Source organism: Dermacentor albipictus, chromosome 4, assembly GCF_038994185.2.
Source record: "Dermacentor albipictus isolate Rhodes 1998 colony chromosome 4, USDA_Dalb.pri_finalv2, whole genome shotgun sequence".
In the NCBI taxonomy this organism is placed as follows: domain Eukaryota; kingdom Metazoa; phylum Arthropoda; class Arachnida; order Ixodida; family Ixodidae; genus Dermacentor; species Dermacentor albipictus.
Genome location: NC_091824.1, coordinates 90455028 through 90467645, shown reverse-complemented (window position 1 = coordinate 90467645; position 12618 = coordinate 90455028). Strand labels below are relative to the sequence as shown.

Genomic DNA, 12618 nt, shown 5'->3' with positions numbered 1-12618 from the left:
GGCACTTTAGCTTTTCTGGTGCTTTGGAATTGAATGCACGAATGAATGAATTAGTGAATGAGAGTGGGGTGATCGCCTGGATGCTGGCATGTGATCGTTCTCTAACCATTGGGAACAAGATATTTTTGAGCGATGGCAGCAGTATTGCGTTGTTTGTGTGTCGTACAGCATTCGCATGTTTTCACAGCGCCCTCGTAATGTCAAGACGGGGAGGTCTGGAAGATCATAAGTACGCCTGACAAGGATGCATAGAATGGAACTATCCGTTGACGTTGCTCAGCGTCCGCTGAAAAATCCGACAACCCCCAGGTCCTTTACGGCAGTTTTCAGGCGCTCGCATAACCAACCACTGAACCCTTTCCTATTATGACTAGAAGTAGACCTGGGCTGACGTTTATGAGAGCACATATATATAAAATGGCGTCTCTATAGTCCCCATAAACGCAGTGTCAGCCGACAGAACAAGGTTCTTTTATGACGCACTTACGCTAAGAGCTCCAGCTCCAAGCAGGGGGCGCGTTGTAGGCATCCGATGCCTCAGGTCGACATACACGGCTCATAGAGGAATAGAGTGGCTAGGCAGGAAGTGAGCTTCCTGCTCGCTAGGTAGAACCCGGCCTAACATGATACCTTGATCTCCTGCCAAAAAAATAAATAAAAAACAGTTCGGAAGCGGCTTATTGAGGTGGAAAAGGAGGTCCATAATGGGGTTTGTATTCTGAGTGCTCTGTATTCATTACGTAAACCACCGGATAAATGAGGACATTACGCACGGGACGGCAAATGGCCAGCAAAATTTCGCTTTAAGGGCATGCAAGCTTTTCATCCTCTACACGTTAGCGCGTAACGCGACCGATTGCACCACCCAATTATCAATGTGTTCGTGGCCGCCTCAGAAGAACCATACCACTGTATCTATATGAGCACATGCTCCATTTAATGAAGTGACAGAGGGACATAGTACCCGCGTGATACGTTGACATGTTACCGGATCCTCATCCACTGACGTGGCATGGGGAAGCGTACACTGCGCTCGACTAATTAAGGAAACGTTTCGTGAAGGCTAATGAACATTCCAACGGGGAAGATTAAAGAGGGATTATGCTGCTCGCTCGAAGGGAATAATAATTAAACGTACATATACAGTAGGCACGTTACACTGTGCGGCGAGCATACTTGTGGTACGTAAGCTTGAGACGAGACCTCTGGGACCATCCGAAGGGTTTAGCTGATCGGCAACGAAAAAAAGAAATGAAACGCTGTTAAGTTAAAATGCCGCAGTGTTTAACAAATTACATTTCCGTTATTCTTCAGTTGATTCTAAAATTTTCTAGGAAAACAAAAGAGAAAACGAGAGAAAAAGGATAGGTGGGGAGACAAAGAAAACAAACGACAGCGATGAGCTTAAACCATGTGTTGCTGCAGGTACCACGTTCACGCTGCTACTGCTGAAAAGTTACAAACTGATAAGCACAAAATAAATGCTATACAGAAGAAAAGTTCGTATTTATCGCGACCCCGTTTCACTCTATGTAGTGTATGAGGCCTTATCTAGGCTCTAGAACGAACGCAGAATAAAGTTATATCGCCAGACACGCCAGAAAGTGCCATCGATGTAGAGTTTCAACAAAAGAGTTTTCTCTAGTTTTGTTCTCCTTCCACTCTCCTCGCGTTTTCTCTCTTTTATCGATCCGGCAAGGAAGTTGAGAGGCATGCTTTCAGTGCTATAGAAATTTCGTCGTATCACTGAAGCACGCGAGATCTCCAAGATTAGGTTCCCGGAGCGCACGCTAGCATGCGAGCGCATGATTCGGGGTTGCTTTGATTGCTTCCTTTGTAGTTCGAAGTAAGGATGACTTCTGCTCGTAATGCAACCTCGAACTTTGTTAAGAAACGTTGTAAAAAACTCGTTGAGTCAGCCAGCCTAAGAGCTACCCAGTACAATCGAACTGCCGACAGTAGTCCAAGTGAAGATAGGCAGAAATTCAGAATCGGCAGAAAAGTATGATGACACAAAAACAGCTACTTACAAAGAATGGCGCGCTCTAATTGACAATACAAGTTCCTAATGCACACATTTGGAAAGTTAGCGGAGCCAGTCTTTTATTGATCAAACGAATGTAATGGCAGTGTTCGCAGTTTTCTTGGGCCTGTTACGTTACGTTAATGCGTCTGAATTGCCGATATTTATCTCACGAACAATATTTTTTTGCGCGAAACGCCAAGAACGTAATGTATGACACTTCAGGTAAAGCAATTAGGTTTCTATGGCAATAAATGCCGAAAAAATAAAATAAACATGTGCTATATCTGTGCAAGAATTACAGGAATCAAAGGGCATGAAATCTTTCCGCGAGAATTTGAACCATGAAAACGTTTATAGTAATGCTTTATCAGAAAAATTACAATCTGTTTTTATGACAAATCAAGAACCTTTCAAGCGGGCAAAACCTGATATAATTTTTTATATCGAAAAAGCGAAACAAGGGTCATTCGCGATTGAACACGGCCGTAATTAAGAGCATATTCCGCAGTGTGTTGACGCTGTTTCAAATGTGAGTTCCCCCTATCCAGGTGCCCAGCTTAATCCTCACGAAATTATTTCGCTGAGTGAAAAACATGTTGGCTCACGAAAAGTGCTTTGGAACGGAGGGAAATACGCAGCGACAGCGGAGGCTGCCAATGAGAGGCGGTGCGAGATAGCCAGCCTAGATACTATTTCCCCCCCGGCCACACGTCGAAGCGTGACAGCCAAGGGGAGTTTTCCTAACCTTAACTTCACGATGCTTTACTGCACATGAAATGGGTCCCTCGTTCACTTATGCGCTCGTACCCTGGCATCGCTTCTTTCTATCTTCTTGAGGCCTCGCGCACCGATATTGGTGCTATTTGGTTGCCGTTTGCCAGAGTGCGAAATTTCTTGAACTACTAAAGAGAACATTGAGCGAGAAGTCGGGCCGACAGAGTTATGCGCCAGAACAAAAGCAAGCACAGTCACGTAAGCAATCACGCAATAGCGTTTCAGTGGATAACCTGGCATTGCAATATTCCTGGTAATGATGCAGCGGCCACTGCTGCGGATTGGGCGCAGAGTAAGGCAGAGACAATCAAGCTTCCCCTTCTGCGTCCACCTGCTGATGGTCCACCTGCTCCTGAGACACATGTACTGTCTTCTCAGCAAAACTACCTGGTTTGATGAGCAATCTAAGAACTCGGAGTTATACTTTATAGACCGATATATAAACCGTCAAATCTGAGATAAAACAGACAGTTCGAAACATTAGTGCACCGCCAGCGGCTGCATTTACGAGGCAGTTCTGATAAAGCATAAAACGTGGCTCTAGTCCTCAGTGGTCTTGTGGCCATCCATCTCCTTCTCGAGTGCACTAAATATAATCCACAACAAAGGTTATTTACATGCAAATTTGTTGCTTTTAGACAGAAGACCATTCACTCTTAAAAAAATATTTGGTCCATAACCAACTGCGAGCCTTAAGAAAAAAGCAGTTCTTGCTTTGACAAAGTTTTTTGAGGACACCAACATTTCGGAGAGATATTAAATATCAGTTTATCCTAATGAGCTAAACGAGTGACATATTTTTTGGGGGGTTCAGAATTGATTGATGGGGTGATCGTAATTTTAGCGCTACGTGTAATTACTTCTGTTCTTTGCTTGCAGTGTACTTATATGTGTTCTGTGTTTGGCTATTCAAAATTGTGATTTTATATATGCGTATGTAAACTGAACTCATGCACAAAACTCCGATGTATGCACTGTTGGAATGTATAGTTTTATTCGCGGGTGTTCCAGTGAGGACCATATTTCTTTACATTATTCTCCAGTTTTGCGCATATTTGTTCCCTTTGGCAAGTCACAAGGAGTAGCCGGTGCCCCCATAAAGGCGCCAACCTCAGCTATTATTCATTTCAATAATTATAGAAAGCAGTGAGAGCGTTACCTGGACACTTCTACGCGACGTAATTTTATTACATGGAGCTCCGCGACAACTTCTCACACACCGTGGCCGGATATTCCTATCAAAGTTATCGCGGACATCCCGCTGTCATGTGCCACGAGGCACTAGCTATCCTCGTCACACCATCCGCAAACAAATGGCCTCGCGGAGCGTCTCAATCGCACTATCACAGACATGCTCGTGAAATATGTCTCTTCAGACCACACTGACTGGGACCTTGCTCTACCGTTTGTCACATTTGCTTATAATTCCTCGCGCCACGATAGAGCCGTTTATTCCCCGTTTTTCCTTCTGTTCAGCCGAAAATCAGCACTGCCTCTCGACACAACCCTCCCCGTTCGCGCGGCACCGACCAGTGAATATGCACTTGACACCATCGCCCGTTGTGCCCACGCAAGGGAAATTGCCCGTGACCACCTTCTGAAATCCCAAGAGAGCCAAAGCCATTTGTACGACCGGCGACACCGAGACGTGCACTTACCGCCTGGTTAGTTGGTGCTTCTATGGTCTCGGTCGCGTCAGGTCGGGCTTTGAGAAAAACGGCTGTCTCGTTACGCAGTCCCATACCGAGTGCTTCGTGCCGTGACTCCCGTCACCTACTAGATCGCCCCTGACACCCCATCTGCTTCCCAGTCCAGTGATATCGTGCACGTTGTACGACTGAAGCAGTATCCCCCTCCCAGTGATGACATATAGGCGCTCCGGGACGTCTCTTCTGCCGACGGGGGATTATCCTACACGCGTGTGATATTTGATTGTTTGAACGAGGCGAGTGGGCGCCATCACTCGAGAAAAGAGAAGGAAGAACGAACTAGGCTCGCGCTGTGAATCTAACCGGTCAGTGCTGCAACAGCTGTAGTAAATATAACCTGTAAATAGTCGCTCGTCTTACTGACTCGTCCTTCGCGTAACAATATGACAATTGATTTCGCACTTTAACCGAGAAAACACTTGTGAACACACTTGTTTGGATCCACTAGGTTGAGGAAGAACCGACAAGAAGAAAAACATTGGAGATGTCAATAGCTCTTGGTCGGCGGGATCAAGCGGGTTGCTCCCTTCGCCGCCGAAGTGTTGGCTTCTCTACAACATGGGGCTGTTGGAACTCGGTCGTGGAACAACGTGGTGGAACTCGATGAATAGCGGCGGAAGTATATATCACTGGAGGTGGCGTGGGCGCTGCACCGAAAACATTAGTGCAATTCTGACTCCCTAGAGGGAGCCATATAGAGTGGTTCTAACTGGAGCCATATACAGTGACTCCAACCGGAGCCGTATGAAGTAAGTCTAACCGGAGTCAAATGAAGTAACTCTAGCCGGAGCCATATGGAGTCACTTTAACTGGAGTCATACGGAGTAACTCTAACCGGAGCCATATAGAGTAACTCTAACCGGAGCTATATAGAGTAACTCTAACCGGAGCCATGTGGAGTAACTCTAAGCGAAGCCACATGAAGTAACTCTAACAGGGGCGATATAGAGTAACCGTAACCGGAGCGGGCAGCAATAGCGCTCTACAGGACCATGAGCCACACGGTATGCATTTAAGCGAGGACATGCCAGCCGATTTCGAAGGCCAGCTTCTGTAAAGAGCAGCCGACCTTGTGTCGACCTTGCAGCCGACCTTGCATTGTTAGACACTCATTTATCTCCGCTATCAAAGTGACGGAACAACTGAGATGTGGTGTAGTGACTAATAATAGATTCAGTGATACCAACGAAAACTCTGCGGAGAAAAAAAGTCCGCGAAAGTACATAAAGAAGGCTCGTGTACTTAGAAAACGTAATTTACCTACAAAGCGAACTGCTAGGTAAAAATATTGCAATAAAAATATCTGATGGTTTTATCGCGGGCAACTAGGCAATGTCTCAAGTTCACATGACAAGAATACAAGCAGCTTAAGATAACCGTATTTCTACTTCGCTAACATCATGGTGGCAGGCGCTGGAGGCTATAGGTTTATTCTACTCATTTTGTTACTTGCGTTTGTATGTGTATATATCTTTATGTGGGATACAGCGTTTATATTAGATAAACCTCAACTGCTTAAGGCATGTTTACGAATGACAGAACAGCGCATTTCCTAGCCTAATTTGTACGAACTAGTGACTTCAGAGCTTCGATTTAATCAAGCGACTGTAACCTTCGTATGAGCATATAAGATTAATTGATAGTTCACTTTGTTTCCTCTTCCAAAGTCACATGCTCTGCAAAAGCTTACTCTTTCTACTTACCTTACTTCACTTTTCTATTTCAGCCTTCTCTTCATACTAAGTGCTGCACCGAACATGAAACTCATTCTGAAGCGCTTTTGCGTTCAGAACATTCGAGCCACCGGGAGGCTGCATATAAGGCACAATTGACGCCAAGAACTTCAAAACACTGAAAACGCACAAGGAAACAAGCGAAAAATACGAAATATGGGCACCAGTCAACTGTGCCAGGAGGGTTAAGCTAAAATTATTGTCCCAAGGGTGACTGCCTAATTACATCTACTTCGCCACGTTGCGGCAAGTTCAGCGCGTCGCCCCGGCCGTGCACAAACTAAACACAGCAAACGGGAGCTAACCATTCTCCTTTGGTTCGTAAATAGTGTTACCGCTGTTTGCGAAAGAAACTTGGGCATTTCACGCTCCGCCGAGCTGTTGCCGTAATTCCCCATTTGCATTCACGAATGCCACGGAGAAAGTGCATCTGAAGCGCTGAGATAAAAACAAGAAGAGTACGTGTTACATGCAGAAGCATGGGGCCTTGTCGAAAAAGCGTGTTGATATCCATAGCAGTGTCTAGGGATGAAGGAGAATGGGAAAGAAAGAACAAAAAGGAGAAAGAGCATGGCTGGCAGCCGACGGTGCTCTGACACATTTACTTTTTTTTATTTCTCTGTTACTTACTCTAAGCGCATTATCCGCTCCTCTTGTGGGTTGGAGTTGTTTTCCTTTTCTCTTTCCATTCTCGAGTGAATATGCATGTGCAAGGTCCGGCGAAGAAATGGGCAGTTTTGGTTCCGTCGCCTAAGCAAAAGGAAAACTATGGCCATGCGAGCTTCCAAAACGCAGAACAATGAAACAAATTACAGACACTGAAATTGTCGCTTAACATATAGAGCTCCACGTGTCAGGCCTTCTTAGCAGCTAAACAGGATACGAATGTTGGAAACTTCTACATTCTGTTAGCCCTTATATAGTGTATTGAGGAAATTAAAGAAAAGCCGCGAGGCACCTTCTTTTTCTTCTTCTGGCCACCTTCGATATGACGCATGCGTTCTAACCGTGGGGATCTGCATTGCTTCCGAGTCGTCACGATTTTTGGATTTCTTAATACGTGGCCCGTTTTCGGCTTTAGTAATAATCTTTCTTCTTTTTGCTTTGTGTCGGGACACTTGTAGATCGCCTTGACTTCATACTCTTGTAAAAGATCAAAATTAGTCTCTAGTTGATGAGTAATACCCGGTTTATATTATTGATATATATAACCTTTATTCTCTCGTACTTCTTTCTCTGTACTACCAACAACCTACGATATATGTGTGCCTTAAATGGAAGTAAACTTGCATATTTTTGCAAAGAAACGGCATGTCGCCCTGTATGACATCGCCCGGCAGTGAAAAGGTGTTCTATTCGTTTTTAACTTCTACATTGCAACAATAACTGGCCTCATGTTTAACAAATTCCGGTATGCCGAACCATTTCCTGCACCTTTGCTTTTTTTCGGGGGGGGGGGGGGGGGGAGGGGGCAGGACGTAGGTACGCTTATGTTAATCACAGGGGCGTGAATTTCTAGGTGCCCATATGCTGTCAACACCTTTCGTGGTTATCGCCCTTGATACGTACGTCATCCATAACGCCATTTTCATTTAAGCATTGCCGAACTGTTAAGGCCCTTTTTACTGTCTGTATTAAACCCATGATCAGTGCTCCTACTGACAGCGCCGTGAGAATGCATGGAGACGACGTGTCGATCTGTCACAGAGTTGCACCGAGGGCGCCTTTGTCAATTGAGTGTCGGAAGTATCGACGAGCGAAGAGTTTTCTTGAGTTGCCATGACAACACTGCGAGATATGTAATCTGTTGCACATGAAGCAACGTAATTACAGGCAATGTAACGTAATTCCTACAACTCCGTCCCCAAAGTCAATTTTTCTTCCCTCAGTATTTATCGGTGCACACATAAGGTGATTAATTTGTCAGTGAAGTTGCAAATGCACAGCCATGTCTATGAGTGCCCTTTCCGACTTTTGAGTGAAATCGACAGTGCGCATAGTGTAGTTGAAATGAACTAATGGTACAAAGTAAACGTGCTACATGAAAGGCATTGTGTCTGACATGCTCGACGCAGGTGTGCTGGGCATCGTGGTGACCGAGGTGCGGCTCCTGTCGGACGGCAACAAGACGCAGTACGTGCTTCAGGGCGAGGGCGCCACGCTGCTCTGCTTCTTCGTGCTGTCACCGGGCGAAGACCTGCGGCGCGTCCTCTGGTTCAAGGACGGCGCCGAGGTCTACGTGTGGCGCAAGGGGCGACGTCCGCTGGCGCGCAACCTGTTCGACAAGCGGGTCGACCTGAGCAACCGCTCCCCTTCCTTCATCACCATCCTCGACGCGGACATGTCCATGCAGGGAAACTACACGTGCAGGGTGGAGACGGACGCGGGCGTGTCACAGAACGACCTCTTCCTCACAGTTATCGTCGGTGAGCCCTCAGTGGGAAGCTTCGAGCTACTTCGTTCATTTATCGAATTTGTTTTCGTTCAAGAAGTCCGTACAAAAATTTGGCGTTTTTATTTCCTAGTTTAATGAATAGCGTTGCTCATAGGACCGCCTAATTGTGCTACTTGAAGACATAAGCAAACTTTAGCTTGTGTTAAAGGGCGGGAGTGGAAATCACATTTTGTTCATACCTTGGTCTCTCGCGTAATTAAATATTTTGTAGCTGGTTTGTGTCTCAAATGGCGCTATTATGTGCTGATGGCACTATTATGTGTGAGCCCTCTCACAGAGCCTGCCACTTTACTACATAGCCACGCAGAGCATCAGTTTCACATGCACAGACATGTAAATCACGCAGTCCACTGAGCCGCCCAGTGTGACACAGTCACAATTTGTTATTCCCAAGCAGTAAACGTCTTCAAACTGTGCCCAATCGCACGAGTTTTTAATAACTAGGCCTAGAAAGCAGAAGAAGGCAATTGTGTTGGATAAATTATTATTAAATGTTTTGCCCAATTCTACCGTCAGGGCTCTGAAGGTGTCCGCCCGGTTAGTACACGCAAATGGGGCTTCTTCGCACTATATCCAATAAGGAAGTGTCTGTTAACAACACCGCTAGCAGTAGCCTAAATAAGCCTACACATTCGAAGTCAATCATTGCTGCACTCAAATCTTCTATTTGTCGTCGGTTTTACCATAAATAAATTATGCTTGAGTTATTCAAAGTTTGCACAACATGTTAAAATGATATGTGGTAATTCTGCCGACGCAGTACGGCACAGGTTTAGCGGTGAATATGATATCTATGAAACTTACTTTTTGTGTCTATTGTCAGTAGGTCGTTCCTACATGCAGACATTCCAAGTGATTTCGTTTATTCCTTTAACTGCGTTTTTTTTTCTTTGCTTCCTGCATGGCACTTCAACGTCGTTTCTCATAGTTGTTCTGTTCATCCATACTCAAGGGGGCTACAAGGGGGCTCAGTATTTCATTGAACTAATTACGCATTCAGCGTCTATAGAACTAGTGACCATACAAACTTATTCATAATTATTGAGTCAGTCGCCTGGAATAGTATCCTACTGTGCGTTAAGCCTTACTTCATTACCGATCATTTATTGACCTATATGGTATTACGTGTCAAAACTATTATATGAGTTTGAGGCACGCCGTAGTGGGCTTGTCCGGGTTAATATTTAACACCTTCAGGAACACCTACAGTAATTTAACACCTTCAGTAATATGCTGTCGGACATGAGAATAGGCACTTACTTGCTTTTGCGTATAGTTCAATAGCGTAAGCGCGCTACTATGAATATGATCCCGGATAATTTTTCTGCTGTGCTGAGACATTTTTATTTGTACACCATAGTAATCCTTATGTCCACTTTCAAAAATGTTCGTACAACCAAGTGTTGTGCGATTATATATACATATATATTATTTGCACGCTCATAGACACATGCGCACATTTTGATTCCTGATATTGTCCACACTTTGCTTATACCACAGACTCCTGCAAGGAAGACAGCTGGACTACGTTCTCGGACCGCGTGTCGTGCACCGAGACTGTGGAACTTGACTGCGGTGGCATGTTCCCCAAGCCTTCCCCAGCGTGCGGCGACTACAATGATCAGACTGGAGTGTACTTGAACACAATGCCGTTCGACCGCCTAAAGACAGTGGCCAACTCGACGTACGAAGTGCGACTGCATCGCGTGTTTCACGTGCAAGACTGGCTCGCCTTCCGTAACCTGACCTTCCGTTGCCACGTCATTGTGCTTGGGACAGACTGGCGAACTGGAAACTCGCATAAACTATTCGGAGGTTAGTTGCGCTTGCCTGGAGGTGCATCGCTTAATTTTTACTACAACGGAAATGGTTCGGTGCAAACATTTTCTGAGTATTCTGGCTCTCCTGTTTACTTTCGAACGTGTAATTATTCATTACGTATGCGAGTTTCCGTTTTATTGGAGAACACAGGACAACTTGCGAAGCAGGTTGGATAAAGTTCTACATATTCACTGCAGATTGTAATATGTGTTCTATTCTTGTTCACATTTGCAGCCACAACGTCCTTGTAGCGTTCGCTATAGAACCGCGAAAGTGCTCTCTAACGCACTAGGATGTTAATTTTCTCGTATACGCAGATTCAGGTTGCTCGCCTGAACCTCCGGAGATCGGGAATGGCTACTACAATGTCAGCGGCGAGGAGACTTGCTGGCGCACGCCGGCCGAAGGATCGGTGACGCGTTACTACTGCCTCGAAGGGTTTGAACTGTGGGGTCCCCGGGAGCTGGTCTGCCACAATGGCACCTGGGTGGTTCTGGCGCCGCTGTTTACCTATTCAAGGAGGCAGCCGACTACAGCAGCTGGAAGGCCCTTAAAGAACATCATCTGCGGTAGGCTCTTCCACTAGAGTAAAACGTCTCGAATGCATACAGTGGCGCTCAGACTAACATGTAACGTGTGCTCAGGCCACGCGTCTTACAGGCTCACGTTGATCGAGGGACGAGGTAGGTGGTGCCATGTGGTCGACATAAAAATCGACGTGGCTGGATGAAAGTCGACAATAGAGAGAGGAGGTTGCCAGCAGTATTAAATTTATTTTGGACTGCGCAGATGGCAAGACATTGCACGGGACATCAACAATTAGAGATCAAGTTGTGTGTATTGTTTGGCGCTGCAGAACGTGGATTATGTTTTGGGTTGGTCTGAATGCAGATAGCAAATAGGCCATACGCACATGCATCCGAGGTCACACGCGTACTGAAGCTACATGCATTGTGCTTCTCCGAAAATCACCACCCTCCTCAATATAATGATATTCCTAGTGAAATTAAAAGAGGCTTGCATATTATAGCTCATTGTGCATTCCAGTTAACTTTGTGAAGGTATGTGAAACGTACTCAGACCGTAGCAGACGCGACCACAAGCGCCGGCGTACTCTAGATCGAGTAATAAATACGCTGTCAAGATTTGACAATCGCTAAGCACTGCTTTTTTCCCTGCCCTTGTGAACCTGAGCTTGCGATGGGTCTAATTGGCTTGTATTTGAACACAAAAGACATCGCAGGTGAAGGCGACAAAGGGACTTCTTCGGTTTTTGAAAGAGACGGGATTGGACAAGCGACTGTGAGAGTGATGTCACGTACCATGCCAGATTGATGGACTCCAACGGACGATGTGTGTGTGCTGTGCTATGGGCTCTCTCTCCCTCTCCCCCTTCCCCATCTTTATTCTCCCCCATCCCTCTCCCATGTGTAGAGTAGCAAACCGGTTAAGCTAAACTGGTTAACCTCCCTACCTTTCCTTCTCTACTTTTTCCTTCCTTCCTTCCTTCCGAGCAATGCACCAACGTCTTTGTGTTCAAAAGCTCATAAATATTTGTTCCTCAAGAAGAAACCCATTAGACAGCATATTTTCGTTTTTGGTTTGTTTCCTTGCATATGTTGAATTCACACAAAGAGAAATTTCATTTACGATCCCTCCTTTTCTTTTTTTTCACAGAGATGAGCTGCCAAGCCACCGTTGCATTCAACCGCTTTTTCACTGCCTTGATGACAACACTGCCCGTGCTACTGTCCCTCCACCTTATCCCGTCTTCGGCATAGAGCCACTCCTTTCGAACCTGCCCTGGACATGCTGGATGAAGGCAGACAGAACAGGTGGGGCATCAAAGCTAGGTTTCTTACAAATCGAAGGCGCTTATGCGTGAAGCGCGAAGTTTCTTTTGTACCGATTCTAATAAGTGCTATCTTTTCAATTATCACCACATCAGCGATCTTAGCTCCTTACGAGCACTTTGTGGTTTGTTTTATTGAATTTCCATCCTTTGTGTTGGGTGCTGTTGCTCTGTGGAGGATGCATATTGCTAAAAATAAGCATGTTTGTCTTATTTTCTTCCTTTGTTTGAATCATCTTTCGACATTT

The 12618-nt window shown here is 45.5% G+C and overlaps 2 protein-coding genes across 8 annotated transcripts in view; one reads left to right on the top strand and one right to left on the bottom strand.

Annotated features, from left to right (window-relative positions):
• LOC135917655 (uncharacterized) overlaps positions 1 to 12618 on the bottom strand; it is a 597391-nt gene that overhangs the window by 571806 nt on the left and 12967 nt on the right. The window lies entirely within an intron of this gene.
• Positions 1 to 12618, top strand: part of LOC135917653 (uncharacterized) — a 69055-nt gene that overhangs the window by 55337 nt on the left and 1100 nt on the right. For 2 of the 3 annotated variants that reach the window (XR_011513982.1, XR_010569367.2), the window contains 4 exons: positions 8318 to 8668; positions 10198 to 10512; positions 10836 to 11087; positions 12196 to 12353. Coding sequence is in view for 1 of the 3 variants with exons in the window: in XM_070537232.1 (XP_070393333.1) it covers positions 8318 to 8668; positions 10198 to 10512; positions 10836 to 11087; positions 12196 to 12299 (1022 nt within the window). In the remaining 2 variants the exon portion in view is untranslated. Of the gene's footprint in view, positions 1 to 8317; positions 8669 to 10197; positions 10513 to 10835; positions 11088 to 12195; positions 12466 to 12618 lie in introns of those variants that run through there. The other variant, XM_070537232.1, reaches the window with a different exon arrangement.